Raw genomic sequence first — 25951 nt, 5'->3', positions numbered from 1 at the left:
TATTAGGCCACACCCCTGCCAGCACAGCTCATTAGCACATTAGGCCACATCCCCATGTTACCCGAAGTGTGGTTATCCAGCCACACCCACCTTTTGCTTCTTATTCTGTTGACCTTGTTTGTTGCCAAAACCCAGGGCCTTTTTTTGTAGCAGGAACTCCTTTGCATGTTAGGCCACACACCCCTAATGTAGCCAATCCCAATGAGTTCCTGCTGTTGGGTGTGGCCTATTATGCTAATGAGGTTCCTGCTGGGCGTGGCCAACTTGGGAGCCTGTGCGTTCCTACCCAAAAATAGCCCTGAATAAATGAATGAACTTTGCTCAGAGGAGCAGAAGGACAGGAGTAGGAGGCACCCCACTCTTCCTAAATAACCCCCTCGTGTTGTGATTCCTTCCTCCTCCTCTGATGTCAGGTTAATCTTTGTAGTCTTCCAGACCTGAGATGATGGCGCTGCAGATTTCCAAGTTGCTGCTAGTGGTCCTACTGCTCCTGGGGCAAGCGTTGTCTCACAGCAGGCGCATCCCCAAACTTAATGCAAAGCCTCCTGCTAGGAAACAAAAGGGTCGTGCTTCGGTTGCTACAGTGGAAGATGCGCACCAGATAGCGCCTCCTAATGGGGAAAGTGCAGCGCCACAAGCAAGGAGTGCTTTGGTCAATTCCAAGCCGTCCAATGACATGAAGCTTGCCTTTCTAAGGAACACCAAGGTCACCTGCAATGACGGGACAGCTGCTGGGTAAGATGCCTTCCAGGATGTCCTTATACCTGATAGGCTAGCCAAGGGCTGTCTCATGCACAGGTTTAAAAATCCGCACACTGGGGCCAGCCGCAATTTCAACTTCAGGTTCTGCAGACTTCCACCTTTACAGAAAAATCCAATTCGTTGTGAAAGAATTAGGACATAATCGATGCTCCCTCTAAGCTGCGGAGTCTTGTGAGCAAAAATTCCACTTTGTGAGCGACTGGCTTGAAAGCTGTGAGCGAGCGATTCGGCTCCTGCATAAATCGGTTTGCTCTGGAGCCCTCCTTCCTGAGCTAAGACCAAAATCTGTGAGCAAGAGGCTTAAAAACTGTGAGCTAGCTCACACTCACTCAGCTTAGAGGAAATACTGGACATAACCAGTGTTCCCTCTAAGCTGAGTTAGAGTGAGCTAGCTCACAGTTTTTTAGCTTCCAGCTCACACATTTTTGTTTCAGCTCAGGAAGGATGGGTCCAGAGCAAACTAATTTATGCAGTAGCCAAATTGCTTGCTCACAACTTTAATCCCAGTAGCTCACAAAGTAGAATTTTTGCTCACAAGGCTCCACAGCTCAGAGGGAACATTGGACATAACTGCCCCAAATGTTGAGATCTCTGCACATATACAGACTAGGGGTGGGGTGGGGGTATGGCAAGTTGAATTGTGCCAGGCATTGAAGTAGTGGTGGCAGCACCAAGAGGAGCCGGGGGTAGGGTGGGAAGGAGACAGCATGGGCGGAGGAAAACAGAACTAGTGGGGCGTGCGTAAGATTTGCCCTCCCTCAGAAGCCTTTGCAAGTCCCTGCTTGAAGAATTATGAATGAGTATTGCAAGGAGAGGAATGCTGTATTCAATACTCCCTCCTCTTTCCGTTGCAGATACTACATAAGGGAACAGAGAAACAGCAAGAGGTGGATTGTCTTCTTAGAAGGTAGGTAAGAAGAAAAATCGCCTCTCAAGGAGCTGAAGCTCTCAGTTTTTTCCTCACATTGATTGCCTGTGAGCACGCCATCAGTCAGTGTTTTCTTCAGGGACGCTGCCCTGTGAGTCTGCACTTTCACAGCCTGGAGTGTGGAGGAGAGCACCAGAGACACAGGGCCTTTTTTGTGGTGGCACGCAAGCTCCAGAACGGCCTCTCTATAGAAGCGCCCCGACACCGAATTTATAGGCTTTCAGATGCCAAACAAAGATTATTTTATTCTCCAAGTCTTTTCAGATTTCCCCCCAAGAGCTTTCATTACTTGTTTGTCCTGTTTCTTTGTCTCTGCCTTGGGGACCCTGATCAGGTGGAAAGGCAGCATAATTTTTTTTAAAATAACATTAAATAAATGGTTTACTAAATTGATTTCCCCTCGTTTTATATCAACCGCTTTAGGATTTTAAGAGCTTACTAAATTTATATCTGATGAGTTTTTGAACTTTTTATTGCATTCCTTGTCTAGTTTTGCTGCTGTTTTTTAATCTACATATGCATTTTATCCTATTGTTTGCAACTTGTTTTATCACTTTATTTCAGTTTTATAAAGAATTCTTATGGTTATAAACTGCCTCATCAGTATTTATATGGAGAGGCTGGGGTATAAATAGTTTAAACACATCAGAGGGAGGGAGGGAGAGAGAGAGAGAGAGAGAGAGAGAGAGAGGGGAAGTTGTTCACTGGCATGAATGAAGACATACATAATGGCTGCCTTGGCACCTTCTGGAGGAATTGGAAGGACTAATCTGTGGGTTACGCTTCTATCTGTCAGGCTCTCAGACCAAGAACCTCTGGTTTGAGCACATCTGACAGTGTCATACCTTTTCCTCCGAGAGTTCAGAGTGTCTTTTTAGCATCTCGACACTCCTGCAAGGTAGGCTTGGCTTGGTTGTAGGGACAGGTAAAGGTAAAGGTTCCCTTGCTCGAAAGCCAGTCGAGTCCGACTCTAGGGCTGTGGTGCTCATCTCCGTTCCAAAGCCGAAGAGCCAGCGCTGTCCGAAGACGTTTCCGTGGTCATGTGGCCGGCATGACTAAACACCAAGGTGCATGGAACGCTGTTCCCTTCCCACCAAAGTGGTACCTATTTATCTACTTGCAATTTCTTGCTTTCAAAGTCTGGGTTTCCCACATCTAAATGCAATGTTTTGCTCCTTGTCTTATCCTGGCACACGCTGTCTGTGAACCCATGAGCACAGCAGGAACTCAACCTGTGGCATGAGGAGGGCAGGTGTTCATGTTCCAGAGAGCTCAGGCTGGGCTGGGCTGGGCTGGACTGGGGGGGGGGGCAGTACAAGGGGGCAAACAGTCAGGAGCAATGGAAGTTCCTTTCAGACCTATCATGAGTGCCCAGACTTCGCTCCTGGCTGCAAGCTAGTAAGAATTTAGCTGGATGACCAGTCCAGAAGGTTTCTCTTCCTCTGTGTGTCCTGCAGAGGGTTCTTCCTCAAACTGGGCCCAACGCTGGATGTGTGGGGTGTGCTATGGGGATCTCATTCTGAGAGTCCCACTGGCACATATCCAAAACAGTCTCTTCCGCACAAAAGCCTGCAGTTTCTTTTCAGGCCATGACTCATTATTGATTAACAAATGACATCAGTTTTCCAGTGAATGCACCCTGGCCTCTTGTATTTGCAACAAAGTTCTGTCCAATGCCCCCTCTAAGCTGTCGAGTCTTTTGAGCAAAAGGATACCCGGATGTGGCTTCTCGTCCCCACTCCCATTTGTGTCCTTTTTTTGCCCTTCAGGTCACATCTGGGCAAGTCTGAGTGCCGTGCACGCGGCCACCCCCACCCCCCGGCAGTGTAGGACGGGAGAGCCAGCGTGGTGGAGTGGTTAGGAGCAATCTTCCCTCTAAGCTGTGGAGACTTGTGAGCAAAAATTCTACTTTGTGAGCTCCTGGCATTAAAGTCGTGAGCGAGCAATTTGGTTGCTGCATAAATTAGTTGGCTCTGGAGTCATCCTTCCTGAGCGAAGACAAAAATGTATGAGCCGGACACTGAAAAACTGAGCTAGCTTACACTCACTCAGCTTAGAGGGAACACTGGTTCTGTCTGGCCCAAGCATTTACAGAATTAGGGATCCAAGGAGAGAAACTGGACTCTGCTCCGGAAGCTGCGGCTAGTGCAGAATGCAGCAGTACGGGTGTTGACAGCAATGCCTGTGCAGGCTCATATCCACCCAGTGCTGCGTGAACTGCACAGGCTGCCTATCCAATACCGGATCTGTTTCAAGGTGCTGGTGCTTACCTTTAAAGCCCTATATGGCCAGGGGCCACCATACCTTTGGGACCGCATCTCCCCATATGAGCCTCGTAGAGCACTGAGGTCTAGGAATCAACATATTTTGGTAGTCCCTGTCCCAAGGGATGTCCAACTTGCCTCGACTGGTAGAATGAGCTCCCATATGAGATCAGAGCCCTGAGGGATTTATCACAATTCTGCAGGGCCTGTAAGACAGAGCTCTTCCACCAGGCTTTTAGTTGAAGCAGCAGATATCCCCTCCCCCTTCTGGCTGGCCGCCCATCAGTGGCCTGGATTCAAATAGCCAGGGCTATTTTTGGGCAGGAACGCACAGGAACGGAGTTCCGGCTGGCTCCCAAGTTGACCACGCCCAGCAGGAACTCATTAGCATAATAGGCCACACCCACCAACAGGAACTCATTAGGACTGGCTACATTGGGGTGTGGCCTAACATGCAAAGGAGTTCCTGCTACAAAAAAAGGCCCTAGGTTTTGACAACAAACAAGGTAAACAGAATAAGAAGCAAAAGGTGGGTGTGGCTGGATGACCATACTTTTGGTAATGTGGGGTGTGGCCTAATATGCTAATGAGCTATGCTCTCATGGGTGTGGCTGGATATGCTAATGAGTTTCTGTTGTTGGGTGTGGCCTATTATGCTAATGAGTTCCTGCTGGGCTTTTTCTACAAAAAAAGTCCTGCAAATAGCTATCTGGGAAACCCGCACTTTTGTCCCATTTTAATTGCTGAAGTATCTAATTAGATTTTACACAGTATTTTATGATTATGTGCTGTTTTAATCTGTTGTTTTAAAGTGGTTTTAATTGTATTGTATATTGTATTGATATTGTTGGAACCTCCCTGAGTCTGCCGACAGGGAAGGCAGGACACAAGTCTGTCAAGTCCTGAAGAAACTCGCTCCCAACAACACTCTCTTGGCAGTGATTTGTTTATTGAGAGATAAAGAGGTTTCAAGCATAGACGAACCTGTGTCAGAACCCGCTCACTTGGCGCCCGTTCTCATATTATACATAATTCAAACAACACCCCCCCTAGTGACCAGGCCAATCACACCCATACATCCAGCCCACCAAAACTAGTGTGCTTTGTTAACCTTCCCCCAGCACCTGCAAGCCTACAGTTACACTATCTAGCAGTGTCTGGTACTCAAGGACAAGCATGCATACTTCCCACAATGGGGAGGCCCCGCATGGACACAGTTACAAGCCAGCACAACTCTCAGCAAAGCCACTCCACACACGACCTCACCCCCCCAATTCCCAGCTGGAATGAAACAAGGCAGTGACATGAAACAGACAGTGAACAAACATATGACAAACGAGGGCCGAGTTTGACAAAGTCCAATAAAATAAAAATAAACAGACACCTCCCCCCCCCTGAAATGTAGCCTCAATCATGAGTTTTAATTTAAGGCAAATGGATGCGAGTAGTCAAGATCCTCTTTCCCATCCTTTGCCAGGTGGCTGGTGCTGCTATAGCACAGAAACTTGTGAGAACAGACACAAGAACAGCCGTCGCTTGACAAGTTCATTGGAGTGGCCACGAACAAGAAAAGGTACTGAGACTTGAGAGAGAAAACTAGTATTTAGCTGTTGGACTGTACATCCATTGCTGTCTTATTTTTCTGCTTGTTATCCTAGGGACAGGCATTTTGTCAGCTCACGTGGATGAGAATCCTCACTGGTGGAGTGCAAATGCAGTGTAAGATGTTTCTTCCATTCCCTAAATGGTTGGAGACCAAAGGCAGAGGAACTTAAAGCTTGCTTTCTACTTCAGTAGCCTATCTGCATACAGAAATCTTCTGCAGATCTTCTGTCCCACATTCCTGCACCATCAGAGATCCTGGGTGGGGTAGCAACATGATGCAGGGCCTTTTTGGTGATGGCATCAGAACTATGGAGTTTCATATTCAGGGATACCCATTCAGGCCTTGTAATTTGTGTGAGGGTGATTTTTTTTCTTGTTGATCTGGCTGGTTATTTTGTTGTAGATTATTGTCCTAAATATTTTTATATTGTATATTCTGTGTAGGGTAAAAAAAGAAGGATATATCTTTTTAAAAATGCAAATAGGCAAAGATTTTCGCAGGGGGGATTGAAAGCACCGCGCAAACATTACGGCAGCTGCTGTTTACTCAGTACAATGTGGATTATAATACTGGATTGCTTTAATTGCATGATTCTGCTGCTTCTCTTCAGCTTTGTGCCTTATTGCTCCAGTGACATTTGGATCGGAACTCTGCCCAAGTCACGACAAGGTATACTGTTTCCCAGTAGCCTTCTGGCCCCTTTTCATCTCAAGTCATTTTCAACCTTGCCCTCTTTCTTCTAGCGCCTTATGCTTTCATGGGCTCTTTGATTATCCAGGAAGTCCTAAAAGACCTCGTCCCCAAAGGAATTAAGCAAGCTAAGGTGCTCTTGCTTGCTGGCTCCAGGTAAGCCAGAAGAAGACCCTGCGAACTGGGGAGGACTAAGTCTGTTTAATTTGGGGTTATGATTCCACGTGACTCATGGAAGAGGGAAGATTTTGTTCAATGGAAGAGCATCGGCTTTGTATGCAGAAGGGCTCACATTCAAGCCCTGGCATCACTGGTCAAAAAGATCTCCGGTGGCAGAGCCTGAGAACTCGGAACGTTGCTGGCAGCCAATCTAGTAAATAGTAACAAGCAGTGTTCCCTCTAAGCTGAGTGAGTGTGAGCAAACTCACAGTTTTTTAGCCTCTGGCTCACATATTTTTGTCTTCGCTCAGGAAGGGATGGCTCCAGAGCAAGCTAATCTATGCAGCAGCCAAATCCCTCGCTCACAACTTTAATGCCAGTAGCTCACAAAGGAGAATTTTTGCACGCAAGGCTCCACAGCTTAGAGGGAGCATTGGTAACAAGTTATATTTATATGCAATCCTATGGTTGATTTGTTGATTTCACTTATACCCCGCCTTTCTCACCAACGGGGAGCCCAAAGCAGCTTATATCATTCCATTTTATCCTCACAGCAACCCTGTGAAGTAGGTTAGGCTGAGGGAGTGTGACCAGCCCAAGTGTTGGATATACTTAGCAGAGTAAAGGCAAGGCAGCCACACGGGTGTGTATTTAGATTAACGAAAGCTTTACTGAGAAATTATATGGAAGGGGTACACGGAATGAAAATAATAAACATTCTGAGCTCCATCTTGTCTGTTCGATTGCTAAACCTTGGGCGTGAAAGAACAAAGCAGATGGAAAGTTTCCCCTAAAAGCCCCAATCCCAACTCATCCTCTGGCGGGAAATATGTCCCTGAGATTGAATTGGTCCTAAGCGAACTAAGTTTAACTCTTTTATGACTGGAGTGAACTTGCAATACTCCAATACCAAGGACACCCAGCCAGCTTCCATGGCAGAGGGGGGCATGGGGATTTGAGCCTTGGTCTTCCAGATGCTAGTCCAACGCTCTGGCCACTACACCACACTGGCCCATGGGAAGGAACTGTAGTCTATTCATTTCAGAAGCCTTAAACTGGAAAGATGCTGCATAGAATTGTACTTGTATTTATCTGACATACTTTTATCCTGCTCGTCTCTTTAAAAGGCCTCAAGGCCTCACTCTACTCATGCATTAATCCTCTGCAGGAGAGTTGGTGGCATGACTAGTGAATCGGGTTCAAAGCCCCATTCAGGGATGCCCATAGGCCAATCTCCATCACCCCTCAGCCTGCCCTACCTCACAGGGTTGAGTCAGTCAGGAGTTACAGTTACAAGTTGACAGTTGATGTACACAGGCAGTTCTGTGTGGAAGCAGAAGCTGACAGTTGAAGTTGTTCAGTGAGAAAGAGAAAGAGAGCTGAAAGCTGAGTGTATAGGAAAAAGTAAAGTAATGTTTAAGAGAAGAAAAGTTAAAGGAAAGTCTGAGTGTCATAACAAACTGGAGAGTGAAACAGTGAACATATATGGCATTGAGATAAACAAGTGTTACAAAGTTACATGAAAAGATCCCTGTCAGTGAGGGATAAGATTGTGTGTGATACCACAGCAATTGTTCATCATTTACACATTACTAGTTACAGTGTACCACCCTCAATTAGTAGTTATTTCAATAAATCCTCTTTTATTCAAGTTTATACCAGCTCTGAATGAAATACTTCCCAGGACCACATAGTTCCTCATAAGCCTTGATCTCGGTCTACCAAACTAGTAAGAGCAACATTATAAGCATAAAGGTTTGGAAATCCTTAAAATTTCCTGGTGGCAGCAGAATCTACCCAGTTAAGAAAAATATAGAGAACTTTTAAAGTGAAACTAGTCCTCCACAAGGAGGACGTCACACCACTCTTCTCTTTAAAAGGCCTCAAGGCCTCACTCTACTCATGCATTAATTCTCTGCAGGAGAGTTGATAGTATGACTAGTGGTCCAGAGCTGGAGTGAATCAGGTTCAAAGCCTCATTCAGAGATGCCCATAGGCCAGTCTCCATCACTCCTCAGCCTGCCCTACCTCACAGGGTTGTCATGTGGGGATAAAACGGGGGAGGGGAGAGTCACATATGCCGCCCGGAGCTCCTTGGGGGAACAGTGAGGTAAAGGTGTCGGCAGAGAGAGTTGGCTGTTAGGCGGGACAAAGATCCAGTGTGGAATACGCAGGGCCTGCTGTGATGCCTTTCCCTTTTCAGTGCTGGAGCCACAGGGGTGCTGCTGAACATTGACCGGGTGGCGGCCCTCCTGGCGGAGCTCGAAGCAGATGCTCTTCAGGTCCAGGGGCTCGTTGACTCCGGCTGGTTCCTGATAGACACCAAACGGCCAAGACCAGCGGGATGCTCGGATCCTTTCGCTTGCTCTCCAGCAGATGCACTCAAGAAAGGGCTCCGGTACACCTTTGCCTGCTGACCAGGCAGTGGGGCTTCCCGCCACACACGTAGGAGAGGGGAACGGAAGTGCATTTATTAATGGGTGTTGATGTGACTCAGGGCCCGGGGTCATTTCCTGCAGGAGCGCACAGGAGCGGAGCTCCGGCAGTAGAGAGTCCAGGGGGCGGGCACATGCAACAAGCCCCACCCCCTGCTCCCAGCAGCCCTCAGTCAGAGCAAGAAGCAGCCAGGTAAGTTGCAGAACCCCCCCCAGGCCCACACACCATTCCAGTGGCACCTTTAAGACCAAGTTTTATTCAGGTAAAAGCTCTCCCTCCTCTGCGTGCGAGACCAGTTTTCCTTGTCCCCCCCCCCCCCAATAGCTAGCAATCCAAAACAGTCCACTGGAGCCTGAGCAGTGGGTGTTGCCTTCTGACACACTTCCGGTGATGTCAGGGGGTGTGGCATACGCAAATAAGTTATGCTAATGAGCTCCTGCGCCTCTTTGTCTACGAAATGACCCCTGAATTGACTTGAGAACTGTTGGGGGAACGAGGAGCGCAGGAACCTTTTCATGGATTCCCATCCCCACAGTGTACGTTGGGGAGGGAGAGGAATCTGGCAGGGATCCCAATGCCGTCAAGAAAGAGAGACAGCTATTTTTTTAAAAAACACACCTTATTTATTGAACCTCAAACCCAAAATGTAAAACCTTCCAAACATAGAAGGGTCTGGTAGGTAGCATGCAAAATTGATTCATAATTCTTAATTCATACTTATCATTCAACGTACAGTGTAGACCCAGACAAATAAGGAATATATTCCAGCTACTGACATCAAGGCCCCCGGGCCCTGATGAACAGCCCCCACCATTAATAACCCAGAGGTATATATCTTTCTTGGACCTATAGCTGCTGACGTGCCTACTGCCTATAGCTGTTGACATGCCTATCATGTAGGACTACCATGAATGTGACGCAGGCCAAACTAGAACTAACCCGATGTACCAACCCAAATCCATCCCCTTCTTTCTATCTCTGGGGTCAGGAAGCTCACAGCAAGTCAAGGAGACACTGATTCCGCAAAAGCAGTTGTTCTGCCCTTGGTCTGCCGTTTCCTCCGGTTGGACCGCTCAGTTTCCCACTATTCGCTGCGCAGCCACATTTTGACCCACATCTCCCTTCGATTTCCCCAGCGTCTTCTTGATCCTTATTTTTTAGGATCAAGAAGATGTGGGGGAAATTTTTGGGGGGGATGCTGGTCAAAATGCAGCTTCGCAGCAAATAGTGGGAAATTGAGCGGTACAGCCGGAGGAAACGGCAGAACAAGTCAAGGAAGCTAGTTTCAGATACCCTATTCATTTTGATGGTGATAGGCAATCCCCAGATGTGCAGAAAAATCTGAAAAGTTAAAAAAATATACGGGGGATACTTAAATCTCCCCAAAAGTAAAAGAGGAACGCACAGGGAACGCACTTACCTCTGGGATCTGTGGCAGAGCTGTTGGTGCTGGCGGCGGCGAGGGGGGGTGTGAGCCTTGGTGGGCCGGCAGCTAGAAGTCACGGCCATTGCTGCTGCTGTTGGTGGCAGCAGCGGTGGGGGAAAGCCTGGCGGGCCTGGCAGCTTGGAGCCATGCAGAACTCGCCAATGTTACTGTTGTGGGCGGCAGCAGGGAAGAGCCTGGCGGGCCTGGCAGCTTGGAGTCGTGCAGGGCTTGCAAGTGCTGCTGTTGTGGGCAGTGGCGGGGGCAGCGGGGAGAAGGCTTGCCAGCTCGGAGGGAAGGAAGGAAGGAAGGAGGGAGCCAATCCAATGTGGAAAGGGAGGCTCAACCCGCACCAACACGATCCCGTCGTCCGCAGAACTGGGGTTTGGGGCTGCCACAGGGGCCCGATTCCGCTTGCACCTGCCGCATGCATTAGTCGTGCCCTTTCAGCCTTTTCTCCGGGCACCATCCAGCCACGGTGAAACACACTTTTTCTACAGGGCTTCGTTTTAAACCGCCATGAAAGTATCAACATTTTCATTACAAATCCCTAGATTGGGAGCCCTCTGCCCTGAGCAGAAACTTCCTAAGGCTGCAGTACTTTGTAACTTAACGGGGAGAAGACTTGGCAGCTTGGGAGCCGTGGGAAATCCTCCCCCCCCCCCGGCGAGTATCACGGGTCCCACTTCTTGTCCAGGACCTAATTCCGCAACAAGAACACTCCACTGCCTAATATCCTGAGGCAGAGGAGAACACTCGCTTGGGAGGCTGTTCTGCATCACGTCCAAAGCCACCCGAGCTCCCATGTCGTGTCCGACAGCTTTGGGGCCCCTCTGAGATGGGAGCTCCAGGCATCCTCTGGAAAATGGGCCCACGCAAAGCAGGATCCGAGACCTCTCCCATGTGACAAACTCCAAGGATCGGCCCTCCATGGTCATGTTTTCTTTCCCTCCCCCCTCTAGAATGTGGAATGGAGTCCTTCCGGAGAAATGCAAGCAGCAGTTCAGACGGGGCGAGGAATGGCAGTGCTTCCTGGGACATAAGCTGTATTCATCCCTGAAAAGTAAGGCTGATCTCTCACGTGAACCACAAGGCCTCGTTCCCACAGCGCTGTCAAAGGAGGGCAAAGCTGTCAGTAGCAACTTTACCCAAGTGACTATTGTTCGTCCCATGAGCCTGGCTGGTATAGGGTTGCCTGCTACCAGGTCACTGGCCGATTTTCCAATGCCAGGCCCAAATTCTCGCTCTCTCCCCCTGGCATTTTAACACTGTTGATTGTTTTCACTTTCTTATCTGATCTTTCCCTCTGCCTGCTTTATTCTGTGCTGTTCTTGGGTTGTCAACTTATACCGATGCTCTTTCTGTTCTGTTGGACCAATGAGCCCTGATTTGGCACCTGCTATCGTGTTTCCTGACAGCCAGACTAAGATCTGAAGGGTCTTGAAGGGGGGGAGGGATGATTCAGGTCATTCCCTACCTACTAGGCTTGCCAAGTCCCCCTGGGGGGCGGGGAAAACCCCACCCCAGAGGCCCATTCCCCGCCGCAACCACGCCGGGCATGCTGGGGGCGGGGCCCCGGCCGCCCGAGGAAAAACTCTATGGTATTCCCTCGGATGGTTGTGGCCCCGCCCCCAGCGTGCCCGGCATCGTTATGTCACTTCCGGGTGACATACGTGCGGTGTGTGCGCGCTCCAGCCACCAGCCAGGAGTCCCCCGCTGCAGCTCAAAAAGCACTTGGCAACCCTACTGCCTACCAGCTGACTAATTTATTTTGTTTTCTAGAACCTGGAGCCCAACAGCACCTGACTCCCAAAGCAGTCAGTCAGTCACCCGTGGCAGCCATTTTGAGTTTGGCTCCACCCCCTTCTACAACTTTGAGAAAGTGGCGTGAGTGGCAACCATTTTGTTGTGGCCCCCCGCTCCACTGTCTCAAAGTTCCAGAAAGGATCTGCTGGCTCCAGAACGCAGGCCTAGCAGTGTGCAACCCACAGAAATCTTCACTGAGTGGGAGAAGTCGCAACCCTTGCCCCTCCCGCCCAGTTTCTGCTCAGCTCTATCATTTACCCCCTCCCCCCCAAAAAAAATCTCCTGCCCCAGAGGACCAGGGGAGTGCTTAACACAACCTAATTAGAGGCCAGGAAGAAGGCACCGTGGGGACAGCTCCTACTGCAGTGGGGGAACTACAGGTACAAGGAAATCTCTGTGTCACAACCTGGCTACCTTGTGCCTCTGTTCTCATTAGTCTCTGGCAGGGGTTTTTTTGTAGAAAAAGCCCAGCAGGAACTCATTAGCATAATAGGTCACACCCAACAGCAGATACTCATTAGCATATTAGGCCACACCCCTGACATCACAGCTCATTAGCATATTAGGCCACACCCCCATGTTACCAGAAGTGTGGTCATCCAACCACACCCACCTTTTGCTCCTTATTCTGTTTACCTTGTTTGTTGTCAAAACCCAGGGCCTTTTTTTTTGTAGCAGGAACTCCTTTGCATGTTAGGCCACACACCCCTAATGTAGCCAATCCCAATGAGTTCCTGCTGTTGGGTGTGGCCTGTTATGCTAATGAGTTCCTGCTGGGCGTGGCCAACTCGGGAGCCAGCCGGAACTCCGTTCCTGTGCGTTCCTGCCCAAAAATAGCCCTGGACTCTCTGGTGCAGAATCGTTCCTTTGTCTCCAGCTGAGGCCTTCTTCCTTCTCTTCGCAGCTCCCGTGTTTGTGGTTCAGTGGCTGTTTGATGAGGAACAGCTGAAATTAGAAAATGTCCACTTCGGGAGTACGAGGGTCTTGGAAAACCAGCGGGGTTACATCCAGAACCTCGGGAGGGAGCTGAAGAGCTCTTTGCGTGACATCCCGTAAGTACTGCAGACGCTGAAGTTAAATATTGCAGGAGGCAATCATGTTTGCAGAGATAAGTATCCTGGGATCGAGCTCCAGCACTGGCTGTTGAAGAATGAGGATGAGGAAAGACTTCCACTCACTGTAAGGATATCAGAGTAGCCCTGCTGGATCAGACAAGTGTTCCGTCTACTTCCGCCTCCTGTTTCACACGGTCATCAGACCAGATGCTTCCGGAAGGCTTACAAGTGGACATGAAAGTGAACGTCTTCCACTGTTATCGCTCCCTTGCGACTGACATTGCATGGTATACTGCCTCCGGTCATGGAGGCTCCATTCAGTCATCACGGCTTGTAGCACTGATAAACTTCTCCTACATGGAACTGTGCGATTGCCTTGTGAGGGCGTCTAAGCTAGAGGCCGTCTGACCATCTTTCTGTCAGTGAGTTCCACAAATTAATTCTGTGCTGAGTGAGAAAGTGCTTCTTCTGAATCCACTTTCCCACACATCAACTTCATTGTGAGTGCCTCAGTCTTATGGGAGAGGAAAAATAGTTCTACATCTGGGTATCAAAATTGAGGAGCACGCATACTGGATGGGGGATACACTTCTGGGTAGCACTGTGTGTGAACAAATTCTTGGAGTATGGGTGGACCATAAGTTAAATATGAGCAGCCAGTGTGATGCGGCGACAAAAAAGGCTAATGCCATCTTGGGGTGTATCAACAGAGGCATAACATCCAAATCACAAGATGTCATAGTCCCGCTGTACACTGCTTTGGACAGGCTGCACCTGGAGTATTGTGAGCAGTTCTGGAGGCCTCACTTCCAAAAGGATGTGGACGGAATGGAGCAGGTGCAGAGGAGAGTGACGAGGATGATCGGGGGCCTGGAGACCAAGAAGCCCTAGGAGGAAAGGCTGAGGGACTTGGGAATGTTGAGCCTGGAGAAGAGGAGGTTGAGGGGGGGACATGATTGCTCTCTTGAAGTATTTGAAGGGCAGCCACTTAGAGGAGGGCGGGGAGCTGTTCCCATTGGCCCCAGAGGAGAGGACTCGCAATAATGGGTGTAAATTAAGGGTGGGAAGCGATACTGGCTGGATCTTAGGGGAAACATTTTGACAGGCAGACTTGTGCAGCAGTAGAATCAGCTGGCTGGGGAGGTGGTGAGCTCCCCCTCCCTGGCAGTCTGTAAGCAGCAGCTGGACTAACACTAGTCAGGGATGCTGTAGGCTGATCCTGCATTGAGCAGGGGGTTGGACTGGATGGCCCTTCCGACTCTGTGATTCTATGATCCCTTCTCCACCCCTTTAATAATCGTATAAAACTGTATCATGCCTCCCCTTAGCTATCTCTTCTCTAAACAGGGAAGACCCGAGACTCTTCTTCCTCATTGGGCAGGTGCTCTGCTTTCCCTGAATGTGTAACCCTGGACTGTTTAAAGCCACTGCATCAGAGAGGAAATCAGAGGGCAGCAACGTTGTGTTTTTCTTTTTCCCGTAGCGCTGTGTTTGCACCCTCCTGTCCGGCTCATACGTTGGTAATTAAAAGGTAAGTATAAATAAATACATAACAACAAGCTGCCTTTTACTGAGTCAGTTGGCGTTGTCTGCTCTAACTGGCAAAGGCTCTTAAGGATCTTTCACATGCCCCCGATCTTCTGAACAACAGATGCCGGGGACTGAACCTGGGACCTTCTGCGGGCAAGGCGGACGTTCAACCACCCCGAGGCACAGCCCTGCCCCTCATTCATCAGCCAACTCTCTGCTGCCAAGTGTCAGTTGCTAGATCATTAGATACCCGTGCATCTTTTAATCTTGTGTTCTTCAAGGGATGTTGCCGGGTGGTTTACACAAGACCTGACTGGATGTCTTGTCAGTTTTTCCCCTTTAATGGCCAAGGAAGGAAGACTCTGTGTTATGGCTTCGCTTTGGTTATAGCTTCACTTCTATCACACAGTGCTCTTGCGCAAGGTGCAAAACGGTCTTTCGGACAGTGGGGAATATTTTGCAACAGAAGGGCCCTTCTGGATCCACTCCCACACCCTGGGTGTGTGTGACCGCTTTTGTTCCCACCCTCCTTTAAATGTACTCAGTTTTTGTCTCCCTCCCTCTTGTGAACAGTGCAGAACTGGAACTTCCAATTAACTATGGCTGCGGTGGCTCAAGTGGTTAAGACACTGAACTGCAGACCAGAAGGTCGGTAGTTCAGCAGTTCGAGACCCCAGTGTGCCGCATGATGGAGTGAGCTCCCGTCTCTGGCCCCAACTCCTGCCAACCTAGCAGTTCGAAAGCAAGAAATTGCAAGTAGATAAATAGGTACCACTTCAGTGGGAAGGTAACAGCGTTCCGTGCGCCTCGGCATCTAGTCATGCCGGCCACATGACCACGGAAACGTCTTTGGAAAGTGCTGGCTCTTTGGAGATGATCCGTAGAGCCGGATTTGACTGGCTTTTGAGCAAGGGAAACCTTTACCTTTACCTAGAATCCAGGGGTTCCCAACATGGCACCTGCCAACGTCCTTCCCGGCACAGTTGAGTGTTATTAGAAAGTGGGTGGGGCTTTTGCCCAGCAGGGCTTCTGATTGGCCATTTGAGATCTGACTGGCTGTGTGGATTTTTTAAAAGTGGCTTCAGCAGCTGCTGCCACCACAGCTCAGGGTGCCGGGACTGAAGGTGGGTAAGCAAGAAAACGCTTTTGAACAATATATTCGTCTGCCGGCAATGTTGAAGAGTGACTCCTGGAGTCACTGTCGACCTTCCCCCCTGCCGTTTTGTGGTTGGCTCTGCGCCTCCTGCAGCAGCCATTCAGGTTGGGACATTCCTGGAGATTCCGGGGTGGAGCCTAAGGAGGGCGGGCTTTGAGGATGTGATGCCACAGAGTCCACTTCCCAAACTGCCATTTTCTCCAGGGGAACTGATCTCGGCAGTCTGGTAATCCGTTGTAATCCTGGGAGAACTCCAGTCCCAGCCTGGATGTTGGCAACCCCAGCCCACACCCTGTGTCCGAAACCCAAAGGTGCCTGCAGGCCTGGCTGTGACGGGGGGAGGAAGGCCAGTGTCCTGGGAACCCAACAGGATGCCCAGATTGGTCCTCAGATCTGCCAGTCAATCCTCTCTCATTCTGTTTTCTCTCCCCACCCCCACAGCTACTGGACAGAAATCCAAGTGAGGGGAGTTCCTCTGCCGCGAGCCTTGCAGTGCTGGGGGAAGAGCCTCCACGAAGCAGGCCGGCCTCCCAAACCGCCCCTTCGCGGCTGCCCCTTCCGCCTGATTGACAGCTGCTTGTGGCCACACTGCAATCCCACCTGCCCTGCCCTGCAGGACCCTGCTGGAGACCAGGAAGCTTAAAACAGTCGTTTGCAATTGGGGGGGGCGCTGGGGAGGAGGAAAACCTCTCCATTCCCAGCACTGGGTCTCCAGTCCTTGCTACCCCCTTCCCCACAGGTGTTTTTTTTTGGTCAAAGAATACATTTGGGGTTCCAATTACAGAATGCTTACCTCATATGTAATTTGGTCATAAATTAAATTAATTAATTACTGTATGGCAGTGTGTGTTATTTAGCCAGGAGATCCGGGGGTTGTCTGGCAGCCAAAGTTCTAACTTTTTAGCGTTATGCACCACTACCATTGGGGAGCTGCGGTGGCTCAAGTGGTTAAGACGCTGAACTGCAGGCTGTGGAAGGTCAGTAGTTCAGCAGTTCGAGACCTGGGTGCTGCATGATGGAGTGAGCTCCCATCTCTAGTTCCAGCTCCTGGCAACCTAGCAGTTCGAAAGCAAGAAATTGCAAGTAGATAAATAGGTACCACTTCGGTGGGAAGGTAACAGCCTTGGTGTTTAGTCATGCTGGCCACATGTCCACGGAAACGTCTTCGGACAGCGCTGGCTCTTAGGCTTTGAAACGGAGATGAGCACCGCAACCCTAGAGTCGGATTCGACTGGCTTTCGAGCAAGGGAACCTTTACCTTTACCTTTACCGCTACCATTATGCACCACTAGGTGGCGAGCTAGACTTGCTGGTGGGCTGAGCGAGCTCTGAGAGCTGTGACTGACCCAAGGTCACCCAGCTGGCTTCATGTGGAGGAGTGGGGAATTGAACCTGGTACTCTGGATTAGACTCTTGCCTCTCTTAACCCCTACATCAAACTGACTGCCTTTGCTCATAAATGTGGGATCTGGAAAGACGGTGGTTAAAATCTAACCATAGACTAGGTGGCCATCAGCAAACCAGTATTTTTCCAGCTTCAGCCCACTCCTATATGCAATATGGGTATAATTACTGGCCAACCTTACTAGGTTGTTGGAAAGACTACCAAAATAATGCTTGCAAAATGCACCAACCCCTCTAAAGTGCTCTATAAATGCAGAGTATTATCATTACAAATAAAGGTTTATAAGATTATGCATGGGAAAGAGCAAGTAGAGAAAGAGGTACTTTTCTCCCTTTCTCACAATACAAGAACTCGTGGGCACTCCATGAAACTGCTGAGCGGTCGGATTAGAACAGATAAAAGGAAGTCCTTCTTCACCCAAAGAGTGATTAATACATGGAATTCACTGCCACAGGAAGTGGGGGTGGCTACAAGCATGGACGGCTTCAAAAAGGAATTAGATAAGCATATGGAGCAGAGGTCCATCAGTGGCTATTAGCCACAAGGTATAGATAGGGGCTCCGGGGCAAGTGATGCTCTGTCTTCTTGGTGCTTGGGGGGGGGTCAACAGTGGGAGGGCTTCTAATGTCCTGGCCCCACTGGTGGACCTCCTGATGGCACTGGTATTTCTGGCCACTGTGTGATACAGAGTGTTGGACAGGATGGGCCTTTGGCCTGATCCAACATTGGCGTCTCTTATGTTCTTAAGGCATGCACTGGCCACAGCAAAGGGAAGTGTCAGCCAGGAAATTCTGACCCCGTGAACAGGAATATTTCCCTTCTGCCGGGACATCTGCGCAGCTTTTCCCAGGTGCTTTCCCCCAGGCTACTCTGTGCGACTGGGTGTGTGGGCAGCTGTTGTGGCTTTGCAAACGCAGCAAAGCAGCATATGTTTGCGCAAATTATGCACCGTTATCTCTCTCCTTACAATGTGCAGATGATGCGTCTGTCTCCTGGTAGCTGCAGGAGAAACAACATTTCATCTTTTCAGAAACGCCTGCTTCAATTATTGGTTTGAGGACAATGTCTCTCTCAGTTCATTGCCCTGACGTTGCAGGCAGGGCCCACAGTGTATTGCCGGGGCGGGGATAATTTGGACATCTCATCCCCCTTATGTATACCCTCACGATCCACTGCAGGCCAATTCCCCCTCCCTTCCTTCTTTGCCTCTCAGCTACTGTCAACATTCTGCAATCCTGAAGCATATTGAAGCCTCACAGGGCCATTTGAAGAAGAAGGAGAGATTGGATTTATACCCCGCCCTTTACTACCCAAAGGAGCTGCGGTGGCTCAAGTGGTTAAGACGCTGAACTGCAGGCTGTGGAAGGTCGGTAGTTCAGCAGTTCGAGACCCAAGTGTGCCGCATGACGGAGTGAGCTCCTGTCTCTAGTTCCAGCTCCTGCCAACCTAGCAGTTCGAAAGCAAGAAATTGCAAGTAGATAAATAGGTACCGCTTCGGTGGGAAGGGAACAGCGTTCCGTGCGCCTTGGTGTTTAGTCATGCCGGCCACATGTCCACGGAAATGTCTTCGGACAGTGCTGGCTCTTCGGCTTTGAAACGGAGATGAGCACCGCAACCCTGGAGTCGGATTCGACTGGCTTTCGAGCAAGGGAACCTTTACCTTTTACCTTTACTATCCAAAGGTATCTCAGAGCGGCTTACAAACTCCTTTCCCTTCCCATCCCCACAACAGACACCCATGTGAGGTAGGTGGGGCTGAGAGAGCTCTTGACAGAAACTGCTCTTTTTCAAGAACAGCTCTTATCAGAGCTGTGGCTTGCCCAAGCTCATCCAGCAGGTGCAAGTGGAGGAGTGGGGAATCAAACCTGGTTCTCTCAGATTAGAGTCCATGCACTTAACCACTACTACACCAAATTTGGGTTCCTCCCCCCTCCTATTTCGGTTGTTTTACAAAGTCGTGTTTTGCCGCAGCCCTGGGGAGTCTCCGAAGCAGGTAGAAAGCCTTTTCCATCTACAGGTGGCCTGCATTTGTGATGGACATGGAGGGCAGCCAGTCTACTGTTAGCACAGGTCTCCCCTGGCGACCCCGCAGGGTTTTCAAGGCAAGAGACGTTCAGAGGAGGAGGTTTGACGTGGCCTGCCTCTGCACAGAGACCCTGGACTTCCTGGCTGGTCTCCCATCCAAGGACTAACCAGGACCGACCCCGCTCAGCTTCTGAGATCTGGCAAGATGTCCTCAGCCATCTCGGTTAGGGCAAAGCCACACGGGCTTAGACTGGAGTAACTCTGTCGAGGATGGAAAAGGAATGAGTACCAGGAATGTGTTGTGCATACACCAGACAGGGGCAAGTCACTTGAAGTAGCTCACTTGAAAGTAAATTGTTTAAGTAACACTCATTCCAGGCCACGTCTGTCACCACCAGCCCTGGAATTAAACAGACGGAAATCTGAAAAAACAATGTGGGGACCAGTGTTCCCCTCTAAGCTGAGTTAGTGTGAGCTAGCTCACAGTTTTTTAGCCTCCGGCTCACACATTTTTGTCTTTGCTCGGGAAGGACGGCTCCAGAACAAACTAATTGATGCAGCGGCCAAATTGCTCGCTCACAACGTTAACGCCACTAGCTCACAAAGTAGAATTTTTCCTCACATGACTCCACAGCTTAGAGGGAACATTGGTGGGGGCCTGTCTGAAGGTCGGTCTTCCATGCACATCTTTAATGCACATCTTCTCGCTGTCAAAGCTGCTCTGGCGTGATCCTGATTTTTCCCGTCAGGTGCTTGAAGGTCTGTAACTTAAGTAACTTAAGTCTTCAAACCATGGGTGGGGGGCCTGAGGTCTCTTTAAAAAAAGGTAAAGGTTCCCTTGCTCGAAAGCCAGTCGAATCCGACTCTAGGGTTGCGGTGCTCATCTCCGTTTCAAAGCCGAAGAGCCAGCGCTGTCCGAAGACGTTTCCGTGGTCATGTGGTCGGCATGACTAAACACCAAGGCGCACGGAACGCTGTTCCCTTCCCACTGAAGTGGTCCCTATTTATCTACTTGCAATTTCTTGCTTTCGAACTGCTAGGTTGGCAGGAGCTGGAACTAGAGACGGGAGCTCACTCCGTCATGCGGCACACTCGGGTCTTGAACTGCTGAACTACTGACCTTCCACAGCCTGCAGTTCAGCATCTTAACCACTTGAGCCACCGGAGCTCCTTAGTCTCTTAGTCGGTCATAAATCTGACTCCCCCCCTCCCCTCAGTGATTTCAGTGCCACATGACTTCCTGTCACACCCTTGCCGCTCAGCAGGCCCCCTGACTGCAAAGCCTGAAGACCACTGCCCTCAAACACACCCTAGCTCAGCTACACCTGCAACATACTGCCGACCCGGACTATTTCGTCTTCCAGTTCCTGCTCTGCCATGGAAGGATTCACTACGGCTGCTCTACATGTGACTACATGAGAAGAGAGCTCCTGGCACTCCTTCTCTGCCATGGAAGCTTGCTGGGCGGCCTTAGACCAATCACACACTTAGGGTATGAAAGAATAGCAGAGATGCAGAGAAGATAATGGGATATGTGCCATATCAGCTGCTCCCAAGGCCTTCGGGGTTCTGCTGTCCTTGGGGCAACCAAGTCAGAGTGATTTGCACATAACTGCAAACGTTCTTGCGGGAGGGGGAGTGGCAAAGATGATAAGCAGAGTAGTGGTTATCTTCTTTTCTTGGCTAAGGGGTTAGTCTGCATGGTGCTGTTTGTCCAGGGCAAACAGAACATCTTGCACAAAAAGCATAATTGCTAGGCGGCAGACGAAGGTGATCTTATGGAACGACTCTCCCCAAAAGCAAGGAGTGCCGCTGCCTAATCAGTATTTATGTACGCGGGATAATTACCGGCTGCCTATTTTTGTATGTCTTGAATGAAGAGGGAAATCAGCGGGTAAAGGTTCCCTTGCTCGAAAGCCAGTCAGATCCGACTCTAGGGTTACGGTGCTCATCTCCGTTCAAAGCCGAAGAGCCAGCGCTGTCCGAAGACATTTCCGTGGTCATGTGGCCGGCATGACTAAACACCAAGGCGCACGGAACGCTGTTACCTTCCCACCAAAGTGGTACCTATTTATCTACTTGCAATTTCTTGCTTTCGAACTGCTAGGTTGGCAGGAGCTGGAACTAGAGACAGGAGCTCACTCCATCATGCGGCACCTGGGTCTCGAACTGCTGAACTACTGACCTTCCACAGCCTTCTGTTCTATGGGTCATCTTGTTAGCAAGATAGTCTCTACACAGTTTTCCAGATTACACTACTGTTGTGTGTTGAGTTATGGGGCAGGGGTGTCCTTGAAAGCCAGTTCAGTGGGGTGGTTAAGAGCGGTGGACTCTGATCTGTAGAACCGGGTTTGATTTCCCCACTCCCCCACATGAAGCCAGCTGGGTGACCTTGGGTCAGTCACGGTTCTCTCAGAGCTCTCTCAGCCCCACCTACCTGACAGAGTGTCTATTATGGGGAGAGGAAGGGAAGGAGATTGTAAGCCACTCTGAGGCTCCGAGTGAAGGGCGGGGTATAAATCCAATCTCTTCGTTTTCGTCGTCGTCGTCTTGAAAGACAAATCAGAAACAGCAACCCAGACAGTGAAGGGATCACTAGTTTCCTGTTTCTGGCCAGGCACCAAATTCTCAGTGGCTTAGCACCACCCTGTCTTCAATCACACTTCCCGGTTCATGCATTTTTCATGTCACCTGAGAACAGGTGTGCTCTACCTGGATTACCGGTTTTCCACCTGATTTTACTGGCATGAAACGGCAAACTTTCAGGTCTAGGCAAGTGTGTGCAAGGGACAAGAAGTGTGTACATCCTTTCCCGCAGCAGTCTGAGGAAGAGGCAGAAGGAACTTGAAAGCGGGAGAAGTTTTCACTTGTCAACCGAGGAAACACAAATAGCGGTGAGGCCCGAGGTGATAATTAAAGCGATTTCCAAGGCATGTGTGAAAATGTCCTTATGTTGCGCGGGCTGCTGAGGTGGTTAGTTTTAGAACTTGATATGGGTATATTGGGGAGGGGGGAGTCTTTAGGATAAAATTGTCATCATTCAGGACATGTGCAGCCCTGACTGGGAGGCACAAGATACGTCCTTGCGGAGCCTGAAGATATTGGTTTACTGGAATCAGTATGATCTACTCTGACTGGCGGTGGGCTGCCCAGGGGTTCAGGCAGAGGAAAGTTTTCCTCAGCACTTGCCCGCTGAGATACTTTGACGTCAAGATTGTTATCCCGGGAAGGCCCTGTGCTGGTCTACTTGCTGAAAGGGTGACGGTGGCTGAGGGTGCCGCCTCAACGGGGCGCCGAGCACACGCAAGGCCCCAGGAGTTCTCAAGCAGGCAACAGACCTCTGTCCAAAGACAGGGGCACGCAGCTGGGAGAACTGTAGCCTAAGAAAGACAGAACGAGCCCTTGGGCTGCTGTCCAGCTAAAGAAACCGTAGTTGATGGCCCGGTGGGTTAATTCATTAATTGTTTCAGTCAAACTGCCCATGAATAAACAATGGTTCTGAAGAGGGGGCCCCCCACACACACACGGGCGTCACAACAGAAGAGGCTTCCCCTAACCCTGTGGGGGGTGGAAGGGGAATGCTTCTAAGAAAGTGTTTGCTATCCTTAGGTCTGACAGGACTTATGTATTGTATGTGATTAACACATGGGATTCACTGCCACAGGAAGCGGTGGCGGCTACAAGCATGGACGGCTTCAAAAGGGAATTAGATAAGCATATGGAGCAGAGGTCCATCAGTGGCTATTAGCCACAAGGTATAGATAGGGGCTCTGGGGCAAGTGATGCTCTGTCTTCTTGGTGCTTGGGGGGGGGTCAACAGTGGGAGGGCTTCTAATGTCCTGGCCCCACTGGTGGACCTCCTGATGGCACCTGGTATTTCTGGCCACTGTGTGACACAGAGTGTTGGACTGGATGGGCCCTTGGCCTGATCCAACATTGGCGTCTCTTATGTTCTTATGTATGTATGTAAAGTGATATCCCAGCTCCTGCCAGCCTGGCAGTTCGAAAGCAAGACATTGCAAGGAGATAAATAGGTACTGCTTCGGTGGGAAAGGTCACAGTGTTCCGTGCGCCTCGGCGTCTAGTCACGCCAGCCACATGACCACGGAAACATCTTCAGACAGCGCTGGCTCTTCGGCTTGGGAATGGAGATGAGCACCGGGTGGAAAGTTACATCTTGTGATCTAGGTCAGTTCTATAGCAGCAGTGAGAAAGAGACGGGCTTCCCCTCTCCTTGCAGTAAGGGTTGATGGACAAAGAAACGGAAAAGAACAATAAAACTCCTATCTTTGTGCCTCTGAGCTCAGGAAATTCCTCTTAATGAGCCAGTCAGAGGGAAGCTTCTGGGACCCCTAACTGTGGGCTCCAATTCCCAGGTGCAACAAGTCTTAAAGATACAGAGCAGTTTTACCAAACTACAGATAACGCTGACTGGGGCCAGCACAGCACCGCATCCCTAGAGTCGGATTCGACTGGCTTTCGAGCAAGGGAAACCTTTACCCTGTACCTGCATAAAGTGCTGTCAAGTCGCAGGTGACTTCTGGCCACCCCACAGGGTTTTCAAGCCAAGAGACTGAGAGAGGTGGTTGGCCACGGCCTGCCTCTACATAGCAACCCTGGACTTCTTGGGTGGTCTCCCTGCTTAGCTTCTGAGATCTGACAAGATCAGACTTGTCGGGGCCATCCAGGGCAGGGCCTCAAATACTTCGCCGTCTGCCCAGCGGTTCGAAAGCTTCGGCGAGTAGATAAAATGGGTACCACTCCTTAGAGAGAGCGGGCACACTGACCCCCCCCCCCGTGGGGTGGAGCGGTGTTCACGGACGAACAGAAGTCCAGCTCGCAAGATCGGAAAGCCTAGAGAGACCTTCTCGGCATGAAGAAAGTCTGTAATGGGCCGTTCCGGCCAGTGCGGCGCTACAACTCGAAGGAGTCTGGAGAAAAGCTGACGCCATCAGACCAGGCCGAGGAAAAATGCTGACCGGATCACGTCTCATCTTCAACCGAACGAAACCCTCGTCGGCTGCGAATGTGTGTGATTGAAGATGTATATATGTTGTCCTCCCTTACCCCACAAAGCATTGTTAGTCCCTCGTAAAACTGAGTAACTGTAAATCGCTCAGAGCCAGCAAGTTCTGCAGGATTGAGCGATCAATAAATTGAAAGATTATTATTATTCCATGAACAATAAACAACACATTTCCAAAAGCCGGCTACCCAATCAGTTGCAGCACCTTTCCAGTGGAGCCACGGCCAACCACCTCTCTCAGTCTCTTGGCTTGAAAACCCTGTGGGGTTACATCATTTTATGGCATCACCATGCCTCTGCCCCACAACTGCCTTAAGGGGAGGTGCGCGGACGGTTAAAAGAGTTATTCAAACAGACAGAATCATGGAAAATCCAGATTTTCCCTCTGTCTAGGGAGAAGTCCACAGAAGCATTGCCAGAACCAGTCTTTAATTTTTAAAATGAAACCACCCTTGTTTGAGACCACCAAGAAATCGCTCTGCTCTCGGGTGCTGAGAGGATGACCTGCAAAGTGTCTATTTTGGGGAAGGGCAAATTAAGCCCCACCAGGGCCCGAGGAGGAGCCTCTGACTGGAGGGAGCTGGTGGTCAGTAGGGAAGAATGGGATGCTGCATGCAGACGGGAATATTCCTGGAGATTTTGGGGGTGGAGCTTGGGGAGGGTGGGGTTTGGGGAGCGGAGGGGTCCCAGCCACAGAGTCCACCCTCCAAAGCCTCCATTTTCTCCAGGGGGACCTGATTTCTGTCGTCTGGAGGTCAGCTGCAATTCCAGGATATCTCCAGCCCCCACCTGCAGGTTGGCAACCCTATTGCTCTGGCACATTGTAATGCTACCCTCGGGGGGGAGCTTCTATTGACTGTTCAGTGCTTTAATCTAAAGGCTGCTGCGGTGGTTCAAGTGGTTAAGACGCTGAACTGCGGGCTGTGGAAGGTCGGTAGTTCAGCAGTTTGAGACCCGAGTTGCCGCATGACGGAGTGAGCTCCCGTCTCTAGTTCCAGCTCCTGCCAACCTAGCAGTTCGAAAGCAAGAAATTGCAAGTAGATAAATAGGGACCACTTCGGGGGGAAGGTAACAGCGTTCCGTGCACCCTGGTGTTTGGTCATGCCGGCCACATGACCACGGAAACGTCTTCGGACAGCGCTGGCTCTTTGGCTTTGAAACGGAGATGAGCACCGCAACCCTAGAGTCGGATTCGACTGGCTTTTGAGCAAGGGAACCCTTACCTTTACCTCTTCCCCATGCTTTTACTCCTTATTTGGACTGGTATTGGTGAGGGGCCTGATTCACTGCTGGCTTTCACATTCTCGTATTTTTGCTTCTTTTCCCAGACCGGTTTCGGTGTATCTTTGAAATCTGTTTTGTGCCCGACCCTATCTAATTGTGCCTGCCCTGCCTTCATCTGCAGGCTTCAGCCTCTCCCTGAATCATCTGGTTCTTTCCTCTTCCAGTTTTGGTTTTTGTTCACTGTGCACACAGCCTGGGGGGAAAAGTTCTGGGGAATTTGAAAACTTGTTCAGTGCTTTGTGACATCCCGGCCTATCCTAATCATCAAAAGTGTCACACTGCTGTGGCCTGGGCTACAGCTGCGTTTGTAACAACATATTATGAGGGACGAGTCATGTTCACTCAGCTGTGCAGGAAAAGAAATTTGCACTCTGATTCCTCCCCCCCCCCCCGGGC

General features: G+C 50.0%; 1 protein-coding gene across 1 annotated transcript; it reads left to right on the top strand.

The window, feature by feature from the left end:
- Positions 1–676: 676 nt before the first annotated feature.
- LOC107114566 (carboxylesterase notum2-like) lies at positions 677–16458 on the top strand. Its single transcript, XM_015416103.1, has 11 exons — positions 677–735; positions 1617–1669; positions 5432–5527; positions 5613–5673; positions 6171–6229; positions 6304–6406; positions 8613–8807; positions 11231–11331; positions 12979–13126; positions 14613–14660; positions 16257–16458. Exons 1-11 carry the CDS (start codon positions 677–679, stop codon positions 16456–16458), a joined length of 1125 nt encoding a protein of 374 aa, XP_015271589.1.
- Positions 16459–25951: the final 9493 nt, after the last annotated feature.

Source organism: Gekko japonicus, unplaced genomic scaffold (assembly GCF_001447785.1).
Source record: "Gekko japonicus isolate JY-2015 unplaced genomic scaffold, Gekko_japonicus_V1.1 scaffold321, whole genome shotgun sequence".
In the NCBI taxonomy this organism is placed as follows: domain Eukaryota; kingdom Metazoa; phylum Chordata; class Lepidosauria; order Squamata; family Gekkonidae; genus Gekko; species Gekko japonicus.
This window is presented reverse-complemented; position numbering and strand designations above follow the sequence as displayed.

Bases quoted from the DNA above. Each gene is read 5' to 3' on its own strand.
- LOC107114566 (XM_015416103.1), top strand. From the start codon at position 677: ATGAAGCTTGCCTTTCTAAGGAACACCAAGGTCACCTGCAATGACGGG. The intron at 736-1,616 runs GTAAGATGCCTT...TTTCCGTTGCAG, and splicing joins AATGACGGGACAGCTGCTGG to ATACTACATAAGGGAACAGA. The intron at 6,407-8,612 runs GTAAGCCAGAAG...TTCCCTTTTCAG, and splicing joins CTCTTGCTTGCTGGCTCCAG to TGCTGGAGCCACAGGGGTGC.